The sequence below is a fragment of the Carassius auratus genome, unplaced genomic scaffold, assembly GCF_003368295.1.
Source record: "Carassius auratus strain Wakin unplaced genomic scaffold, ASM336829v1 scaf_tig00023751, whole genome shotgun sequence".
NCBI classification, from domain to species: domain Eukaryota; kingdom Metazoa; phylum Chordata; class Actinopteri; order Cypriniformes; family Cyprinidae; genus Carassius; species Carassius auratus.
In genome coordinates this window covers 22501-45073 of record NW_020525296.1, presented here as the reverse complement: position 1 = coordinate 45073, position 22573 = coordinate 22501, and the positions used below count along the sequence as shown (strand labels likewise).

At 41.5% G+C, this 22573-nt stretch overlaps 1 protein-coding gene across 1 annotated transcript in view; it reads right to left on the bottom strand.

Moving 5' to 3' along the window:
* Positions 1-22573, bottom strand: part of plxnd1 (plexin D1) — a 60832-nt gene that overhangs the window by 21245 nt on the left and 17014 nt on the right. The window contains exons 6-19 of the mRNA XM_026250269.1: positions 21920-22097; positions 21586-21694; positions 18190-18289; positions 16393-16491; positions 14978-15067; positions 14797-14887; positions 13643-13800; positions 6244-6389; positions 5742-5847; positions 3153-3292; positions 2888-3067; positions 2088-2172; positions 1727-1993; positions 484-633 (exon numbers count right to left, since the gene is read on the bottom strand). Of these exons, the coding sequence (XP_026106054.1) occupies positions 484-633; positions 1727-1993; positions 2088-2172; positions 2888-3067; positions 3153-3292; positions 5742-5847; positions 6244-6389; positions 13643-13800; positions 14797-14887; positions 14978-15067; positions 16393-16491; positions 18190-18289; positions 21586-21694; positions 21920-22097 (1899 nt within the window). The remainder of the gene's footprint in view (positions 1-483; positions 634-1726; positions 1994-2087; positions 2173-2887; positions 3068-3152; positions 3293-5741; positions 5848-6243; positions 6390-13642; positions 13801-14796; positions 14888-14977; positions 15068-16392; positions 16492-18189; positions 18290-21585; positions 21695-21919; positions 22098-22573) is intronic.

Here is a 22573-nt window from a genome sequence, read left to right as displayed (position 1 = left end):
GTCTGGTCAGGGGAGAACTGACCCCCAACTGAGCCTGGTTTCTCCCAAGGTTTTTTTCTCCATTCTGTCACCGATGGAGTTTCGGTTCCTTGCCGCTGTCACCTCTGGCTTGCTTAGTTGGGGTCACTTCATCTACAGCGATATCGTTGACTTGATTGGAAATAATTGCACAGGACACTATTTAAACTGAACAGAGATGACATCACTGAATTCAATGATGAACTGCCTTTAACTATCATTTTGCATTATTGACACACTGTTTTCCTAATGAATGTTGTTCAGTTGCTTTGACGCAATGTATTTTGTTTAAAGCACTGTTTAAATAAAGGTGACTTTGACTTGACTTTGTAAGTTTAAGGTGCATTCAGGTTTTTTTTTTTTTTTTTTTACACGGGGATTTGTGGCTGTATTTCCTGCTAACAGCTGTAAGAGACAGTGTGTGTGTGTGTGTGTCAGTGAGTGTGTGTGTGTGTGTGGACTCACAGTGACGGGCAGCTCCCCGCTGCTGACGCTCAGGGATCTGTTGATGGTGCAGTGGAACAACTGCTCGTTGTGGAAGGTGATGTCACAGAGGTCTGAACCAATCGTCACAGAGTATTCCTGCAGCGTCAGGTCCAGCTCACTTGGCCCTTTCTGACACACCAGAGCAAAATCACATGCAGAGCCTGTTACACTTCATGAATTTAAATATACAGATACTGTATGTGACGTCCTGTTGTTCATCACAGCTGTTTAGGACACAGCGTATAAATATGTTTAAATATGAACAACTAAAGGCCATGGGATAATTAGCCGCATACTTTGATAGCAAACACAGAGACACTGTCTTGATGTCGTCTTCCTTCCTTCCTTCCCAATTCTTTAGGAGAGAATGAAAATAAAACTCCCTGGCTCTTCTGTGCCTGTTAGGTACTTCCTGTCTGACCCTCAGAAACTCATAACATCCTGCCACACAGATCTGGACTTCCCCAACACTGTGTGTGTGTGTGTGTGTGTGTGTGTGTGTGTGTGTGTGTGTGTGTGTGAACAATGGTCAGATACTCTTGTCATGGCAGACCATAGGATAGGTGTGGACCATTACTATTATTCTCAGCCCTAGTGCATTTATAATTAACATTCATCGTCTATCTTGTATGGATTTGTACACTAACAGGGGCGCTGGACGAGTCAGGGCAGGTGGCGTGTGATGGGGCACACCTGATGGCCCAATAAGCCCAATCCCAATACGCCTCTCCTCGGGAGACCCATCTCTTCCCCGTGCATGCACACTAGTGTCCTCATGGGTCCAGGAAGGGTGGGTGGGTCCGCTAGAAGAAGCTGAAGAGGGGAGCGCGTGCGGCCGCCGGACTCCGCCCCTTACCTGGACCCTTCCTCCATGAACACTGCCCGACCCACACGAACCCTGCAGCACGACGAGGACACCAGATCCCCGGTTGTTTTGGACACTCTCCCCCTTTGGCCACCTTTATCCCCTGTTTTATTTTATTTTCTGTTAATAAAAGCCTCTCAGAGGGCTGAGGCCACGCCCACTGTGTATGTCGTTGGCTCCTCCCATTAAATGAAACACTGATGGAATTTCTCCAAATCTGTTTCATTGAACAAACAAACTCACGTACATCTATGTTCACCTGAAGGAGTGTATATTTTCTTTTTGTTTAATTAATAGTTCAACATGCTGTCTAGTTCTAGATGATCGACACACACACACACACACACACACACTCACATTGATGATGAGGATGAGGGGCTCTCCAGGATGATGTTTGATGAGTTTCTCTTTGTTGGCCGTATAGAACTGTGGATCCTCCACATATTCAAAGTGAAAGGCATCAGCGTGAGGCTGCTCGTCCTCGTCTGGCCCTCGTCCTGATGGAGACGTGTCCTCTCCTCTGTACAGAACCTCGTTGAGGTAGAAGAGAGCCGTGGCCTGCTGGGATTGATTGGCGGCAGGAGACTGACAAATGATCAGAGTAGGTGACACACAGGAGCAGCTCTGCGGAAATGAGATTGGTATGCACAGACTGAAACATCACACACACGGCAGCACTTCGATCTCTATCTTATAAACAAAGCATGATTTATCTCACCGTCTGTCCGACTCCAGACACCTCCATCCTGACAGACTGCACCAGATCGAAGCCGTATCCAGTGACGGAGATACTGCGACCCCCGCTGCAACACAATTACATCTTAAAACAAAGGCTTAGTATTAAGATACTAGCATACTACTGATCCTGCTGCATGTAGGCAGTATTGTGCACGGTATGCAGTATGTGAGGGATAAAGCCTTACATAGCTGTGCATTCAATTATTATTACCATGGAACGTGAAGCACATTCAAAAATGTTGATGCACAGCTAGCTTTTCACATCATGAAACAATAAATAATAATAATAGATATAACAATGTATTTTAATGAATTATAGCACTTATTTTTTTAATTAATTAAAGAGAGAGAGAGAGAGAGAGATGACAGTTGTGTGTGTGTTACTTGCGTCTGTGTGTCTCTCTATAAACAATGAAGCTGAGTTTATTTGCTTCAAAAACTGTGATTTTACCACCTCGTTGCTGAGGAATGTAATGTAGTGTCTAGTATCTAGGCTGATTTATGAATAAAAGTCGCAGAGCAGCGTTGAAAAGTTTCTTTATGTGCACAGTGCAATCTGTGATTTCCAACCTCTGTGTGTGTGTGTGTGTGTGTGTGTGTGTGTGTGTGTGTTGGGGTTTTGTGTGCCGCTCAAGCAGCACATTAATATGGAACGGTGATTGAACTGACTATTTGTGCATTTAAAGGTTTTAATGCATACCTGCCAGCCAATCAGCACTGAGTGTTCAGACAGACCATGGGACAGATGTTGACTACTGCTGTCCTGTGTGTGTTCAGTACCTGAGGAAGCTTTTGTTGGGTCTGATGTGACTGATAGTAGGGTTCTTCTCGTAGGTGAATGTGAATCTGGGTGAAGTGCTGAAGCACGGCTGGCCGTCATACACCACACACACGGACACGTTCTCAGCGACGGCTGCTTCGGCTGGAGGCATCACACACTCGATGACGTCTCTAGACAGCCTGCAGAAGTGTACGGCAGATGTCATGAGGAGCAGATTTGGGTGATATATCAGTAAAACAGGAACCGCCACCAACACACGCTCACATGAAGACGGTGCAGTTCTGAGTCTGGTTGATCTTGACGTTGACTGTGGATCCAGCGTCCAGGAACTGACCACGGATGGTGAGTCTGGTTCCTCCAGCGACGGGACCCTGCCTCGGACTGAAATCCAGCAGACTGGGCTCCTGTGAAACAGAGGACAGAGAAAAACTTCTTTGACTAGGGATGCACAATAGTAGATTTCTGCCGATATTTTTCAGATCATTTTGACTGATAGCTGATGCCTATATATATATATATATATATATATATATATATATATTTCCCTTAGTTTTAAAACAACAGCAAGTCTCTTCTGTGCAGAAACTATTAACTAATTGTTTTTAGTTTTGGTTATATATGAGCAGAAAGAACTAATAAACATTACTAAAGTTTTTTTTTTTTTTTTTATGAGAGAACATAGAATATAAGTTTAAAACAATCCATTTGGAAAATAATTTTTAAATATGAATGGATAAATCTGTATATAGTATAAGTGTTATAACTGTATAAGTGTATTTGTTATGCATGTACACTATAGATTCTGGCCTTTAAATCAAAACTAGGCTTTATTTATTCAGAAACACAAGTCACTATCACACTATCACGCCCTGAGCACATGTGGGCAATCCATCTTATCACAAGGCATATCAGCATGGGTTCTCAGATTGGCCGATGCTGATGTTTACATCTTAAACCATCATCGGTCGATTCCGATAAATTCTGATAATATTGTGCATCCATACTTTAAAGTGTTGGTTCAATCCCAGACTAAGGGTCAATCCAGTCGGTGATCTGAGTAAGTGCCACGCTGGACAGAGCTGGCAGACCAGCAACAAATCAGCTACTGTTTTCCAAAACACAGCTGTTGTGACAGGCTGAAGATCTACCAGCCAATCTGCACCAGCATGGAACAGCTACAAACCCACTGTTACGCTCCACTTCCAGCAGGCTTTAGCTGGATTCTCCATCAGGAAGGCTTTAATATGGAATGCTGTAGCATAGCGAGCACATTTCAGTATAAGAGCTGTGTTGATAAAGTCAGAGAGCAGCAGCTTTGATCACATCTAGAACCATAAACGGTTCTAGAAGGTTAGTTTAAACTAGCATGTGATTGAGGAGTAATGTGGCATGCAGAGTGAATGTCAGCGCTACACATGTGAACATATACAGCACACACAGACCACGTGACATCACATCCTGTGGGGGTGGAGGCTAGCTGAGGGTCAAGAGGAGCATATTAAAGCAGAAGTATGTGTGAGTGTGTGTTGTTCAGCCAGATGTTTCCTGAGCTCAGCGACTGAAGCGGCGAAAGGTTTGAGGAAGGAGCTCTGAAGGAGCCCACATTCACATCCCTCTTCCTGCCTTTCCTCTTTACCATTTCTGATCGCGATTTCCTGCTCCAGCTCCAGCTCCGTTTCACACCAAAAGCAGTCTTGGGTAGCCTCAGTCTTTAGTGTGTTGGAGAGCTTTGGGTCTGACATGTAAGATACCAGCTGCTCCTAACGGCTGAAAGTGCTCAAGCTGTTTTGTAAAAAGGTGCGAGGTTGACCTGCTAAAAATCAGCCACTGACCAGAAGACAGCTAGCCGTTTCGCTCAATGGTCCCCAGGCTGCTCTCAGACCTCTTTAATTCATTCACCAGCAGATTCCTGAGGCAGGGTTAGGGTTAGGGTCTTCATTAGATCTAGCACATTCAGCCACAGCTGTCACTATTCTAGGCTGTGTGTTTATAGTCCAATCAGTGTTAAATCATGCTGTGGAGTACTGCCCCTTTTAGGACGATTTCACTCGAGAACGCAGAGATCACCCTGACTGTTCTCACAGAATTTCCATGTACATTTTTTTTTACAAGATGTTGCAAAGTATACATAAATTGTGAATTATTATTATTATTATAAAAATTTTATTTAACACAGAGATCAGTTACACTGGACAAATCATATGCACTTGCTTAGTCCACGGGAGGCTTTCATATGGAAGTTAAAAATGTCTGGACAAATCATTGCAGAAAATCAAATTTTGTGAGAATCATCCTCAAACTTAATCTTGGACTTGGTAAAGAACGATTTTTATTTTATTTTTAAGTCTTAATATATTTCCATACTGGAATATGTGGATGTATGCTAAACTTTTTGGAGGACATTTTTCCTTCAGTCATCACGGTCCACAGGTTTGCTGTGTAAATCAGCACAGGAACATCAGTCTGAAGTGTGGATCTGCTCGGTGACACCACCACACACACTTTATAAAGCAAACCTCACGTACCACCGTATCTCTCAATGCCGTGTGAAAATGACGACAGCCCAGAAACTCCATCAGACAAAACAAAGCAAAGCCCTTCCAGAGTCCTTCCTCTCGATCAGCTGAGGTCATGCAGTCAAACGTGCCGTCATATCACGCAAACCTTTGCTGAAAATCTGTCAGTATCATCAGCATCTGTTAGCATGAATCCCTCATGAGAGGGTGGTCTAACACACAGCAAAGGGTGTGATGGGAAAATAAATCAGGATGAAGACAAAAGAGTGAATGCAGGAGATCATCACTCTGAGGGTGTGACATGGAAATCAGCAGAGAACAAAAGGCTTGCACGTACCACAAAGGAGAAGATGTCCTTTGAAACGCCCACAGAGTTCCCAGCCACGCTCACGGTTACATGATCCCTCATCTCTTCCCGCGATGCATCAGTCTCACAAACCAACCTGTAGAGACACACACAAACTGCTGCATCACGAGCCAATAAATCATCTGTCATATGGTGAAGCTTGGATAATTAGCTGTGCAACGCCCTCAAAAACCATGAATACAATGACATCACAACCCAGATGACACTAAATATGGCTCACCTGCAACAAGGATAAACATAGTTTATGCTAAATTAATAATTTTTGTGTACTTTTGCACAATAAACGGTGTCCAGTGTACAAACTGAAGCACAGATGAACTCCGACATCATGTGAAGCTCAAATCAACATTAAATCAGTCACATCCATTCTGTGCAGTGATGGATTTGGTCATTCAGTGCAGGAAGTGGCCAACCATGGCCAACAGCAGCTAGTGTGTGTGTGTGTGTGTGTGTGTGTGTGTGTGTCCTGTACCTGACTGAGACAGTGTAGTATTGTGGCAGTACTCTGCAGGGCACACGGCCGATGGAGACGTTGAGCTGAGTGGTGTTGTGTCCGAGGTTCCTGCCCTGCACCGTGAGCAGCGTCCCGCCGGTCAGCGGCCCCGACAGCGGCTCCACCTGCACATCAACACACACACACACACACACACTGACTGAGACTCTGAGAAACAGCCCCCGGTCAGTCAGTTTCACACAGAAGAGAGCCGTGACACTGCAGGAGTGAGTGGGAAGATCAGCTCAGTTTATTTTGAAATCCTGGCAGAACAGTTATCATTAACCTACCATGTTTATATGTTCATTATGGTTTGGGCAAGTCATTCAGACTTCAGACTAAACAACTTCACTCATAAACAATCTGTACACCTAACACACACACACACACACACACACACTCTCTCTCTTTCTCACACACACGCACCTACACACACATGCTCACTTGTGTTTCTAAAGTGCACTACCGGTCAAAAATAGGATTTTTTAAATAAAATTTTAAAAATTAAAAGTAAACTGTAACATTGTGAAACTAGGAAAGTGTAGGGTTACATGTAAGAGCTGAGAGTGACGCTCAGATCAACAGTGTGTGGGAGAGGTTACACAACACAATTACTGGGCGGGAACACTGAATCTCTTACTCACATTTCACTGCTGTTATATATGCTATATTTAATTTTGTATGTGACGAATAAAAATCTTGAATCTTGAATCTACATAATTAAATTTAACAATACATGTTATGGTAACCTGTTACAGTTACTGAGGAAAAATGTGTAGCTAGATTAGTTACAACTGCAAAAGGGGTTACATCTGAAGATTTTCACTCACACACGCACACACACACACACACACCCACACACACTCACTTCACACACACTCTCTCTCTCTCTCTCTCTCACTCACTCACACACACACACACACACACACACACACACACACACACACACACACACACACACACACACTCGCTCTCTCTTTCTCACTCACACACACACACTCACACACACACACTCACACACACACACACACTCTCTCTCTCTCTCTCACTCACACACACACACACACCAGCACACACTCTCTCTCAAAATTTCAGCGGCACGTCTAGACAGATTGTATATACACTGTATAAAAATATGAAGAACAGAGTTGTACGAACAAACATTGTCCCTACACCATTACTGACCATTACCATCACTGTTGACTGTACACTGACTTCCAAAAAAAGTAGAAGTGCCCATTGGCATTTTAATGTAAAACTGCTACTGCACAAAAAATGTTGTGAAAGGTATAAACATTTTTGGGAAACATGGAAAACTAGCTATGGAGACATTACACTTTGGTGGGAAACAGGTATGGTCCATTTAAAAGAGTTTTGTCAGCAGTATGCATCCCATTCAAATGTGTGTTTGGAAAGGACTGGAGTGGCTTGAAAATGAAATCCTTGTCATTGAAAAGAACATGCTGGATGGAGATCTTTCTGTTAATGTACATAAGTGGACTGAAATAAATTAAACTTGAGCTTTGTTTTAAATGAGAAGGTTAATTGTGCTCTTGGAAGAAGCAAGTCTCTATCAATTAAAATATGGATGGACATACCTCTTTCTTTTTTTAACATGGAAACTTCTTTTTTTAATGCAAACGTGCACAAGAACAACAAATGTACAGTTTGAAAAACAGTGATGGCCATGAAACAAGAGATCCCACAGAAATGTGTGGATTAGCTGTGGATTTTATTCTCAGTTATACTCTGCTGACAACACTGATACTCAGAGCCAAGATCAGCTTTTAAAGAACCGACCCAGTTTAACTGTTGAAGATCAGAATGATTTAGAGTGTGGAATTACCTTTGAAGAATTAAGTCCTGCAGATATGGGATTTCTTCAGGAAGTACCCTGGGTATAGATGGACTTTCTAATGAATTTTATAAACATTGTTGGTCTACAATTGGAACTGATCTCTTTGAAGTGCTACAGGAATGCATTTGGATAGGTTCCCTGCCTAAGAGTAGCCAACGGGCAATTTTAACACTACTCCCGAAGATAATTTATTATCGAAGTGTCCTGCCAATAGGTTAAACAAAATGTTGTTAAAAGTCATACATAAAGACCAATCCTATTGTATCTAAATATATATATTTCTGATAATTTGCAATTAATACGTGATGTTATTGATTTTGCTGTAACATAAATCTAGGATTATTATAACTTGATCAAGAAAAAGCTTTTAATCAAGTGGATCATCAGTATCATTTTAAAGTTTTAAAGACTTTTGGTTTTGAGGACAAATTTTTATCAATGATAAAATTGCTATATAATAATGCCACATGTATGATAAAGATGGCAGGTGGTCTTAGTGTCCCTGTCAAGATAAAGAGGGGAACAAGACAAGGGTGCCCTCTTTCAGGTCAGCTTTATAGTTTGGTCATTGAGCCTCTCCTCTGTAAGTTAAGAGAAAAAATAACGGGTCTACATGTTAATAATATCTCTTCTAATGAATGAGTGACAATTTCAGCATACACTTATAATATCACTGTTGTTTTAAGAAATTAAGATCTAAGATAAAAGAGAAAATATTTTAGAGCATTACAGGAAAACCTCATCTGACAAAGTAAATTGTGTAAAAAAAATATGCTCTGTGGTGTGGTGTCGATAACACTAGTTTAGTACTTCCAGGTAATTTACAGTAGTGAAGATCTGGTTTTATGTATTTGGGGGTTTTAAATGAAGAGAGGAATATAGGAGGAAGAACTGGGAAGGCCTGATGGAGAAAGTGTGTGCTCAGTTGTCTCGATGGCAAAGCCTGCTACCCCAGCTATTATACAGGGGAAGAGTTTTAAACTGCAACAACCTTGTAGAAACTCTTGGTGATTTAATGAATGAAGTTGAGTGGAATTTGTGGTGGAAAGGAAATAAAATACTTAGTCATGGTACATATTTAAGCAGAGGAGTAGAAAACGTTTCCTCTTCAAACATAAGGGTGTATAAAGACAGGCTAAAGGGGGATCTAAGGAGACACACCTGGGAACTATTCTTCAATCAAGGAGAGACAGAAACTGGGTTACAGGGGAGAAAACACATACAGAAAAGTCTGAAATGTCCCCCCCCTCCCGGAAGGTGCATCCTCGCACCATGGGAACTTGGAAGGAGGCTTCAGTGGAGGATGAACCCCAGGGAGGGGGCTGGCAGACAGAGACGATGGAGGGAGGAGCCAGGGAGGAGACAGGAGGAGCATGGAGCAGGTGGAGTCCAGCAGGACTCAGGCCACAGCCATAATAATGGGCCAAGTTGGAGCCAATGGTGGGATGAGCCATGGAGGAGGAATGGCTGCTGACTCCGGGGGCCAACCAATGGTGGCACAGCAAGTGGAGGAGCCCAAGGTGGAGATGGAGAGCCAACGAGCCAGGGGGATGCCGAGGATCTGTGGAGCCAGGGTGGAGCCGAGGGAGGAAGGAGCCCAACATAGCTGGTGGGACGGAGCCAGTGGAGAGGAGTCCAGAGGCAATGGCGGGTTGATGCCCGACCAAGTTGGAGCCAGAGGGTCAAGGGAGCCCAGTGGAGCTGATGGATCGATGGTTGATGGTGGAAGCGAGAGAGCTAGGAGCTGAGGTGGAGCCTCTGGGACTACAGACTGAGGTGGAGTCCGAGCCTCGGAGCCTGGAGGCAGAAGTGAGGGAGACTCCGACCACGGCAACACTGGGGGATGGCTCGCACCACATAGCTGATGGGCTGAGGAAGAGCAGAGAGGCTGCCAGATGACAGTGGTGGAGGAGGCAGGACTGGGTTGGATGGTAGGCATTCTAGGAGCAGGCAATGGAGGATCAGAAACAAAGGATGAAGGAGGGCTGTACCGGACCAGTGGAGATCATAGAGAGAGGAGGGGGGCAGTTCAATTTCCAGTTACAATTCCCAATGTATAAGAGCCTCCTCATTTTGCCCATTTTGGTGTTCCATAGTCTGCTCACCCTCAGCAGCAGTGTAGGACGATTCACACCATCCGCGGCTCTCTCCCTTGCGGTGGGCACTGTAGCTGGCTCTCGCACCTGGTCTGATGGGTTGGGCTCTGGCTCTCCATCATCGGTAGGCTCTGGGGGGGGGGGGGTCCATTTCTTCTTTCTTTTCCAGAATCCATTTCTTGCCAGTATCCACTCCACGAAGGCGGCAAAAAAAGCTCAGCAAATAGATTTTTAAAAACATTAATTGGGTTTGGTTGTATATAAGGATCAATTGTATTCCATTCCAAAGAGGTCTATTATGGATAATTAGTTTTTAGTGTGAGACTTTGTAGATATTTGTAATGGTTTCAATGTGGATGTTGGATTAATTGCCCTGGATCAAGAGAAGGCTTTTGATCGTGTTGATCACAAGTATCTTTTTAATATATTGAAGAATTTTGGTTTTGGTGAAACTTTTTTAAATTTGATACAATTAGTATATAATGGTGAGTCGTGTATGGTTAAGGTAGGGGGCACTTTGAAATCGGCCCATTCCTATTCTAAGGGGTATTCGGAAAGGCTGTCCATTGTCTGGTCAGCTACATAGTTTAGCAATTGGCCCGCTGCTTTTTAAATTTCCAAAAGATTGACAGGTTTAAAAGTGCCTGGTTTTTCTTTAGACTCAAATTTATTTTCTTTAGACTAATTTTTCTCTCTGCTTGTGCTGATGACATTTGTTTTTATAAATGACATTCAGTTTTGTAAATCACACTCAAGATATTAAGTGTTTATCTGAAGTACTTAATTTTGTGTACTGGGCTAGGAGTGAAGCTTTTTGGGCTGGAAAAGGGAAGTTTGAGAGTCTCCCAGAGTTACCTGGGGACCTTAAGTGGTCTAAGGAGGGACTTAAATTGTTGGGAGTTTTTTGGGGGTCAAATGATTTTCAAAAGTGAAAATGGGAGGGTATAGTGGAGAAAGTGTGCTGGAAGTTGTCCAAATGGAAATGGTTGCTACCTCAGTTGTCCAATAGGGGAAGGATTTTAGTCACTGATAATGTGGTCACTTCTACTTAACTGTTACTAATAACTGTGTTACAACCACCTGCTGGACTGAGGAAATTCAAAGAAAACTTCTGACTTTTTTTTTTTTGGTCTGGACAACACTGGATTTATGCTGCTGCTTTATACCTCCCTGTTCAAGAAAGGGGGTCAAGGATTGATAGACATCAGATCCAGGATTATGAATCAGTTCTAGAGGCATGGAAAGTGTTTACCATTTCAGGTTCATCAGATACACATGCTGGATTATGGCCTTTTGAAGAGCAACTTTTCTTAATGATTTTCTACCTTCAAGACTTACGTCTGGTCTCAGTCTGCAACTGGATGCACAAAGTTGGGACATATTCTGAATAAAAGCACAGAGGGACTGAGTAAAAGGACTAGGATGAGATCCTTGCGGCTGCTGAAACAAGCTACTACTGAAATATTTCAGTCTTTGCATGTGAATTATAAGACTTTGACAAATGACACAGTAGCAATTGATCAATGGAGAAAGGGGAATCCTTATGTTTTTCCCTATCTTAATGCAACTATTGCTGTGGGAGAATGGCAAGATGATGTGAAGAGTCCTTTGTCTTTTAAAGCCCCTGAGCTTGGAGTTCTGAGGAAGTAGGGAAAAAAGCCCTCCATATTTCATGTGTCTAATGCTAATCTTTTGAGTGGACTTCTTTCAACAAAATGGACTGATTTTCTTTGGAAATGCTTCTTCCCCTAGAGGCTGCTGGCAGTCCTTATACAAACGCCCAATTGATAGAACAGGCGACCTTCAGTGGAGGATTGTTCATGGGGCGATAGCTACAAACAGATACCTGGTGCACATCGATGCTTCTGTAGGGGTGGGTTGTTCCTTCTGTACAGATGTAGAAATGTTTTTCATTTATTTGTTCAGTGTACTCAGTTAAATTAATTTTTCCACTTTTGTCTCAATGGGTTTTTGAAACATTGCTTTTGAGATGATTATTTATGGTCCAAAGTACACAGAAAATAGAAAAGTCAGTCAATTTTATAGAATTTTATGTCTGGCACAGCAAAACTTGCTATTTAGTTGTCTGGACAGGGTTATCTGGATGTGTTGAAAATTTCCAAAGGCTTGGTGGCAGCTTGGCTTAAAAATAAACATGCATATTATACAATTATTAAATGTGTGGAATCATTTATGTACATTTGGGGGATAAATGAGGTCCTTTGTACAGTAGATGATGATGATGATGATTTAATGCTTGCTTTTTGAAATATTTTTATTCTAAGTATTTATTATTTTTGTTTGTGTTTAGTGAGTTTGTAATATTGTAAACCTTATTGTCTTAATAAAGTATTTAAATTCAAAATTCTCTCTCTCTCTCACACACACACACACACACACACACACACACACACACACACACACACACACACACACACACAGACATACTCACACACCACATCTTCTCTGGAGTGATTATTCAGTGTGTTATCTATTTATTACAGCTGTCAGTTAATATTAACACCTGGATGACATCAGTTTCAGCAAATGACTATAATAAAATATGTTTTTCTTTTTTTCTTCTTTAGAATAACGTCTACTGCTGAAGCGTGCACAATAAGAGCAGGCTCATGTATTAAGTGAGCCGTGTTGGTTAGATCAGTGTCGTGTGTGTGCAGGATCTGTCTGAACCTCTGCTCTATATCTGAGCACTCCTGTAAAACATGGAGGAAGCCAACACAAGCTCAGTGCAGCTCTCCCGTCTGTTTCACGTGTGCGTGCTGATCAATCCTCACGGAAAAGCACTACAGCATATTTGCCCCTTATACTGACTTATTCAATTATGTTTGTTTCTGTCAAACCCAAACCTTCTGTCTTTTTTTCTGACTCAGCTGGTTATAGAACAACATTATAAAAGACGAATGCTTTATAGCAGAAATGTAAAACTGTACATTATCGCCAAAATAGAAAAAGACTTAACTTCATTTGACAGCAAATTATTACACAAGCAATATGGACCTCACAGCTCAGATAACAAGATCTCCTTCTGATACACACTGAGGTGTGTGTGTGTACCTACTAAACCTTATTTTGGGGACAAATCTGTACCCAAAAGTGAGCTAAACCTGACAAAATCTAAAAAAGCTGCCCTTTGGGGATGTCCTCATTTGTAAAACTGGTATGAAAATAAAGTAAACAAGGTTTTTTGAGAAAGTAAAAATGCACAAAGTTGAGTGTGTGTGCGCGCGTGTGTGTGTGTGAGTGTGTGTGTGCGGTACCTTCTGTATGTGTGGGTCTGTGTGTGTGCGCGTGTCTCTGTGTGTGTGTGTGTGTGTGTGTGTGTGTGTGTGTGTGTGTGTGTGTGTGTGTGTGTGTGTGAGAGTGTGCGTGTCTCTGTGTGTGTGTGAGTGTGTGTGTGCGGTACCTTCTGTATGTGTGGGTCTGGGCAGCGTGTGGTGATGGAGTGGCACTGGTCCCGCTGCTGACAGCTGTTATCACACCAGACACACATGTGTCCCTGCGTCTGACGGCCCCAACACTGAGAGCAGTCGCTGTCGCCCACGCCGCAGCTGTACACCTCCACTGCACACACACACACACACACACACACACACATTACACATCTCTCCTCTGAGGCTCGTCCAGAGGTCTGAAGCACTGCTTTAGCACGGTCAGGTCAGACAGGGCCGTCTGCGGGTGACCTGGGGACACACAGGCTGCTACACGACCACATGAGCGCATCAACACACTACAGGCCTGCGGGACAGTCTGTGTATCTGATAAAAACACCAGCATCATCGCTGCTGCACACACACACAGTCAACATCTGTGTTACTGAGAGAGGAAATGAGCAGCGAACTCACGTCAGAAAACTTGAACCACTAATCAACAAAAACATCATGTGCTGAAATTTCTCTTTGAATGAAATTCAGTTATTACATGTGCATCGTTACACATTATTACACAATGTGTTCATTCATTTTTGATACTGCAGGACCATTAAAGTCAACTATTTAGACAAAGGTAATTAAAATCTATAAAATCAGCACCTGAAATGTACACATTCCCTCAAACATGAAAAAAAGATGTAGACAATTTTCACTCAGAAATTGCAATTAAATTTCACAATTAATTACTAAGAATTAACATCACTGAATTAGTATTTTCTTGTTAATTTACTCTAATATTCTTGGTTGTATTCTAAAATAAAACAAATCTTAATTTTATTCCACCACTTAAAAATTTATTACAATACACCTTCATATAAATTTGTGATTAAAATCTTGATGTTGATTAAGCTGATGCTGACAAAATCAAAAAAAGGTTTTCTGTTATAGTATTTGTAACTGTATATAAAGCTAAGTCTATGGAATGCCTCCATTCAGACTGTGTGTGTGTGTGTGTGCGTGTGTGTGTGTGCGTGTGTGTGTGAGATATGAGTCAGTGTGAGCAGACAGTCTGATGGTGATGAGGCACATGCTCAGCATTATTGTGATTACTACACAGATTACACACACTTCCTTAAGGACAGTGAGTGTGAGTGTGTGTGTTTATGTGTAAGTGTGTGTGAGCTGATACCTGTCATTGGCTCTGGACTGTCTATATATGTGCCGGATCCTCTTCTCCGCAGACTCAGTTGGAATGTCTTGCTCCACATTGTAGTTTTTAGCTGCACAAACACATAAACACTCTTATTCATCAGTAAATCAAAGATCTGAGCAAACATATGCTGTATGATGTCCATCAGACATGAACTTACGGTCACTCCACTGCAGTTCACTGCCAGCCCGTCCAGCCACTGCGCTCTGTACAGATGGCCATCTCCCAAATCACAGTCCAGCTCAGTGCCCTGCACACACACACACACACACACACACAGAGAGAGAGTGTGATGAGCCGAGCCACAGCTATGTCCATTCCCATCAGAGCGTCCCGAGAGACTCGAGGCATTCTCAGACAACATCACAAGATCAGATCAGACAGATCTCTGAGTGTCCTCACAGAGCACAGAAACCCCTCTTCCCCTCTGCAGTCATTCCCACGCTATGTGCAGCTGAAAACATGCTCACAATACTCTCAGACGTCATGATGAAGAGCCACACACACATCTGGAAGCCATAATGCAGACCCACACGGAGAGGAAGCGCTGCGAGGCTTTCAATAACCACAGCACAGCAGTGTGTGTGAGATTCAGTGTTTAGCTCGATCTAAGACGTGTGTTTCTGACCTGCTGATCTGATCTGGACCACTGTGACTGCTTCAGGTCTGTGAACGGTGAATACATCACCCAACACTCGCAGAAGAGCATGTCCACCTGATGCACAGAAGAACCCAAACTTGGGGACAGCAGGACTACCACAGAAAACAACACAGTCCCCTGCTGAATACCAGCATATGCTGCGCTGGTGTGTTTAGAAGCACGGATGCTGGTTTGAGCTGGTTTGAGCTGGTCCTGAGCAGGAGCTTGATACTTAGGACCAGCTTAAACCATCTTAAACCAGCTTAAACCAGCTCAAACCAGCTTAAATCAGCTCACACCAGCTCAAACCATCTTAAACCAGCTTAAACCAGCTCAAACCAGCTTAAACCAGCTCAAACCAGCTCAAACCAGCTTAAACCAGCATATGCTGTTTTTTTTTTTTTTTTCAACAGGGTCAGTTTGCAAGCTTCAGCAGAAAACACTGGGAGTAAGAGTCCCAGTGGAAGTCTACTGGGGAATGCATGTTTTTCTCTGGTCTGTCTGGAGTGTGCTGCAGATGTAGAGTATTCCAGCATCTACTCAGCACAGGCTCTTCAGAAACCATGCTATTTTACACAGACAGTGAGTGAACAGGGCCAAAAGAGCCGGGCAAACCACAGCCTGTCAACACTGAGACACATCTGTGTGTGTGTGTGTGTGTGTGTGTGTGTATTCCGGTTTACTGTATATGGTTTATGAGGATCTACATAATCTACATGCGTCCCATAAACCAAAAGCATTAAAAACACACTAGAGTGTTTAGAGAGCACTAAAGTGTGTTTTATGAAATTCAACAAATGCCTGTAGTTGTGTGTGAGGGGGAGGTTTGGGTGTAGGGTGATAGAAAATACAGTTTGTACAGTAGAAAAACCATTACACCTAGAGTCCCTGTAAACCACCAATACAAGTGTGTGTGAGCAGACATGGAGTCCTACATGCTCTATGTTCTGGAGCTCCAGGGAGAAGACATGAGTGCTTCCAGAGGCCAGTGGAGGAACATCATGGGCCACCATCCTGGGACAGGACGAGGAGTTCTGGGACAGAGACAAGAGGTGAGAACAAATGAGATTCAACCAAACAATACTGAGTGGTGTTTAGAGAACTAGGAATGTGTGTGTGTGTGTGTCAGAGGAAGGGTTTGCACAGTTAAAGTGCAAACATCAGTTATTTATGGCACAAGTGCAATCACACCACATTCTGTGCCTCACTGTGTTATTTTTATGGAAAGTGTTAGAATATGAGAAAAACTGCTGTGTGTTGACCAAACCGTCTCTTGAGTTGCCACATATGTTCCAGCAGTCTGCTTTAATGCTTGTTATTTTCAAAGTCAACATGAGAGACACATTGAAATCATTGTTTTGTGCTCCATAGACAAACTTTAACATGAACGGCCCTAAACTTCCTTCCTTCCTCTTCTTTCCAGCCATAACAGTTATTGATCTAAACCATTAAACTTCTGAAATCATCATGGTTTAGGTCATTTTAGCTCTTATGTATGTGTAAACTTCTCTGTTTCACCATCATTTGTTCACATGATATAAAGATCATTTTGACTGGTCTAATCAGAAATCCCAGTTTTCAGTTTAAACATGGTTTGGTTCAGTTTGTTTGAAAGCAAGTAACAGGGACCAGCTTTACTGCCTCTTGTTCTGGGTTCTAGTCCTTTATTCTGGTGAACACAAACAATATGATGCACACGTAAAGAATACATCACAATATACATCAATGCCTTTCAGAGAAGCTCAGGGAAACAATTCATTCAAGATAGTGGACGGAGTTAGAAATCAACATATCTGCTTTAGACACAAGCCAAAATATGACTGAATTAAATTCTGAATAAGAAAAGGTTCTTAGGTTTATTGTGAAAAGTTAGCCTTAGTAAAAAAAAGTAATATATTTACAATACATTTATTTCATACTAAGTATCAAATCTATTAATATATTACTGAAAGATAACTCAAGACGTATGGATATAATATAATATAACATATATATAATTAAACATTATTTGGTGTAATACTTGTGCACCATGCACATTTCTTAATATTAAGTCTAAAATTTGATTTCCATTTTAAATTCAAGTTTTAATGAGACTTCAGATGAGGATCGTATGATCAGTCTTTAACTGTAAGATATCTCGAGTGTAGCTGAAGTATATTTGCAACAGTTCCTCTTTATCAGAGTCAGATGTTCTTCAGTATCTTTAGATGGAGCTCAGCACTACGTCTGCACACTTAAAGTGCATCAAGAACTAAATGAGTTGTTTCGCATGCTTTAAGAAATAAAATGAAATACATATTTGTTCAAATACAATTAAGTATATTTATTTTTCACTAGGAGTAAAAAGCCCAAAAATACTACATTAACTTACCCAACCTTTTGTCTTTTGTCATTTGTAGCAGATTTGAGTGTTACGCTGAACATTTCTCTTGCTCCATACACTACCTTGACAGAATTACTTCCCTGAGCTTGCTGGAGTGCATGCTGGGATTGCGTTCTCCACTGAGGACACATTATTCATGTGTCACATCTATGATGAGGTGTGGATGGGTGCCGCTCGAGGGTTTGGACAGAGAATCAATCTGTACTACCTTCTCTGGCCTTGCCTTGGGGTAAGCACTATAAAACTGAAGATATGTGACGTGACACTTAAATCATGTTTGGCTTGATGTGAAGCCAGTGTAAGGTGCTGTATGAATGAGCAGATGAGTGTGTGACGCAGCGCCGCTCACCTCCAGAAGGACATGAGGAGTGCTGTCTTTACTGGAAACACACAGATTGAGCTGCGGGTCCCAGTAACAGCGCCAGGCCCTGCTCAGACAGCTGGTGCACCTGCAGGACACACACACACACACTCATCAAGGACGGGCCTTCACTCTGAGGGCTTACATATTCAAGTCAGAGTGCATGAGGTCATATGAAATAGCCAGCTTGGACAATATTTACACACTATCATGAAATAAGCTTGTGTTACATAGCTTTTTGCTGAATAGCAGCACAATCTGCACACATGTGCAGGTGTTGTGTGTGTGTGTGTGTGTGTGGGTTTCTGAGTGAGAAATGAATTCATATGATATGAAAGATGTCATGAATGTATTTAGTGTCAAAGCAATGATAAACAATCCACAGTTCAGCCACACAGATGATGTTTCACTCACAGATATTAGTCCATGTGGAGGTATAAATGTGTTCTGGAAGCAGTGCTTCTCAAAAGATTTTAGATCAGATCCCCTGTTAAACCTCCCAGAAATCAGGTGGATTGAGAAGCTCTGCTTTAGGACTGCAGAAACGTGTTCAACTAGTTACACGGTAAATAATGATTTAATTTAATTACAAAATAAATGTAACTATAATGCTTTATTTTTTAACACTAATTGTTTTGTTTTTTTCAGAGCATTGTTGGATGTCAGTGTTTTCTGTCATAATAATGCAAAGACAAAAAAATAATAATCATAGCTATTCAACTATATCTTCTGATTTTAAATCTGTATTTAACCTCAGAACAATCTCAAAGTAAAACTTGGTGCTAAAGTCTGATTTTGTGGTGGCTGTGCTTGATTACTTCTTATTGCTTTTCTTAATTTCTGTTGAATGTTTTCAGTTGTTAATCAGTTAATCAAATGTAATCAGTTACATTAATAAAGTAACTGAAATACCTACATTACTTATTACATTTTAATTTACTTGTAATTAGGGCCCAAGCACCTATGGTGCTTCTTCTTCTTCTTCTTCTTCTTCTTCTTCTTCTTCTTCTTCTTCTTCTTCTCTCAACTCTCTCTGTTTAAATCTCTTTCGCCAAGCATTCAAATAATGTATTTCTTAAACTGTGAGTGTAATTGCATCTGATCAAATGTAAATTTTTATTCATTAGCCTGGGTTAAACTAAATTTACTCTGTTGGATCAGCAGCTATGCTAATGATGTCTCTATGTGTTTCTCTGTTTATGCTGGGATCTTCATCCCGTGGTAACTAGGATTTAAACAAGCTCCAGTCTGGATCAGGAACACCTGAGAAGAGATGATGCTGACCCTGAATCAACAAACAGAACTAACTAATATTGCTACAAGTGTGACTGCATCATATAATAATGATTAATAATATTAATAATGTTCATCATCTGGCTGTCATACGTGCACAAACTGACAGTCACCACTTATAAGCTACTACTAAATATTGCAGAAACATAATTTTCTATAAAGTTGCTTTGTAACAATTTTTATTGTAAAAAGCGCTATAAACATAAACTTGAATTGAATTATTCTTCTTCTTCGTCTTCCCAACAGGAAGTCGGTTATTTTTTTTATTTTTTTTTAGTACATTTTGTATATTTTTTGTCAATTCCATGCGTTGTAGTTTACCGAACTCCTCATAGAGATTTATTCAGATCAACACCAAACTTGGTCAGTTAAATCTAAAGGCGTTTGCGATGTTAAATTGCGAAGATCTTGAGGTTTCGTTAAAGGGCGTGTCCATGGCGGCCTGACAAATTTCGATGTTTCGCCATGAAAAAGGAAGTTGATGTAACTCAGACATACAAAGTCCAATCTGCCCCAAACTTCACATGTTTAATAAGACTTCTGCCCTCAACAGATCTACATGCCCATATTCAGTTATAGTCATAGCGCCACCTGCTGGCAACAGGAAGTGACATATTTTACACTGCGACAAACTACTACTAAAAATTTTTTGACATTAATGTATTTCTTTGTGGTCAATCTAATCTAAAGGCCTGTGCGATGTGAAGATCTTGAGTTTTTGTTAAAGGGCGTGTCCATAACAGCATGACAAAGTTTGATGTCTCGCCACAGCAAGAGACCGCTTACTGACCGTCCCGCATGACTGCAGGAGCACACAGATACACAGATATAGAAGAGCGGCCAAGTCTCTCAGTAAATGTGTGCATAACTGTCTAACAGACCAGAGATCAGAAAGAGACTGTGTCAAACAGTGCTGAGAATCTTCTCATCCTCAGAAACACTGAAGAGTGTCAGCGGAGCCACACAACTACCCCAACATTCATCACACCGCTATCACAGACTGAACGAGGCACTGTGTTTGTTTAAGATAAACTCCAGCACTGCTCTGTGTGTGTGTGTGTGTGTGTTTGTGTGTGTGTGTGTGTCTGTGTGTCTGTCTGTCTGTGTGTGTGTGTGTGCGTGTGTGTGTGTGTGTGTGTCTGTGTGTGTGTGTGTGTGTGTGTGTGTGTGCGTGCGTGCGTGTGTGAACTGACATCATCTCAAACACCCTTATCACAAACACTCTTCTCTCACAAACAAGTCTTTCTCTCTTTCTTTTAAAAATACATCTACACTTCAATTTATGTTTTGCATAAAGAAAATCTTTGTTTTAAGAATTTGTTAAGTAATATTTCCGCCGGTGGAGAATCTGGCTCGGTTTAGCATTTGAGAGTCGTATATAGATCAGTGTGAAGAGTGTGAATGATTTAAACTGTTAACATGTGGATAATGCAGAAGATGCTGTTACAGATGTGAAGTTCTACATTGTGATGCCTCTCCTGTGGCCCTGAGCTTATTATCACCTTCAGAGATGAGCAGATGTAAATGAACTGACACAGACCTGACAGGCATGCAGCACATTTACACCGCTCTTTCCATCTGAACACTGTGCTCTATGATAACAGCACATGTGCTGTGACAGTAGAAATGTGCAGCGGACTTATTATACCTTTACCACACCACAATATGGATTTGTGTGGAATATAATATTACGCTTCATAGACGTAAAGTGAAATCCACTGGTTTATGAATAATCTTGTCAAGTTCCAAAGAAAAATAAAAATAAAAAGATGAAGTACCTTTCATTCACTGGACAAACAAAATATCATCATAAACTGTAGTTATGTAATATCAAATGCCAGTAGATCTTGACCTTGTGTGGACATTTGTTATGTCCCCTTGAGGAAAAAAAATCACAAATAATTGTTGTAAAAGAATGTAAAAGTGCCTGTAGTTGTGTGTGAGGGGAGGTTTAGGTGTAGGGTTAGAGTAAGAGGATAGAACATGCAGTTTGTACAGTAGAAAAACCATTAAGCTTATGGAATGAACCCATAATGATAACCAGTGTGTGCGTGTGTGTGTGTGTGTGTGTGCGTGTGCATGTTTACTCACGCAGTTTTGAAGTGGATTTGTCCTGTTCTATTACACTCATAAATGGTGAAATTTCCAGAAACCACAGAAACATTATTAACCCTGATGGCCACGGGGATGGTGACGTGATCTAAACACAGACAATCAAAATCATTCTACACAACACATTAAACATATTCTGGACTGAAATTTCAATAATGTCTCAGCAAAATACATGAAGAAGATTGTACATTATGTGTTTCTGGCTGCTTTTTACATTTGACAGCCTTATTAACATTCAGTACTTTTACATAAGAACAATTTCAGCTGGAATTATTAAGCAAAGATTCAAAGCAGGCTGTGTTTGTTTATGTACCTGTGTCGAAGGGGATTCTGGGATACATGTGTGGGGGTGGAAGAGGGCAGGTCTGGATCTGGGTGGTGCCATAGTCTAGATGTACGGTGGCATTTGTGGTGATTCCCATGCCATAATCACACTCCACCTGCAGACCCTGCAGATCCGGCACACTGCCATTGATCAGGATCCCCACGTCCTAAGAGGAGCAGACAATTACCACATGGTACCATTGTACATGCTTCATAGCTCACACACACACACACACACACACACACACACAAACACACACAAACACACGCATCACATTGTATTTATATGACCACCATCAACTCGGTATCATGCCAATCAAAAGTACAGTATGGAGTACCTCAAGGCTCAGTACTAGGACTGTTACTTTTCACACTTTACATGTTATCTCTGGAAGATATTATTAGGAAATATGGTCTTTCATTGTTATACTGATGACATTCAGCTCTATATTTCTTATTGGCCCAGAGAAACATACCAATTTGCAAAATTAGACTAGTATTTTTTGTACTATTAAATTCTTAAAAAAACAGAGGTGTTAATTATAGGACTGAAAACCTCAGCATGTAATAACCTAAAACACTTTGTCATCGGTTAGGAAACTAGGTGTGCTATTTGATAGCAATCTTTCCTTTGAAAGCTAAG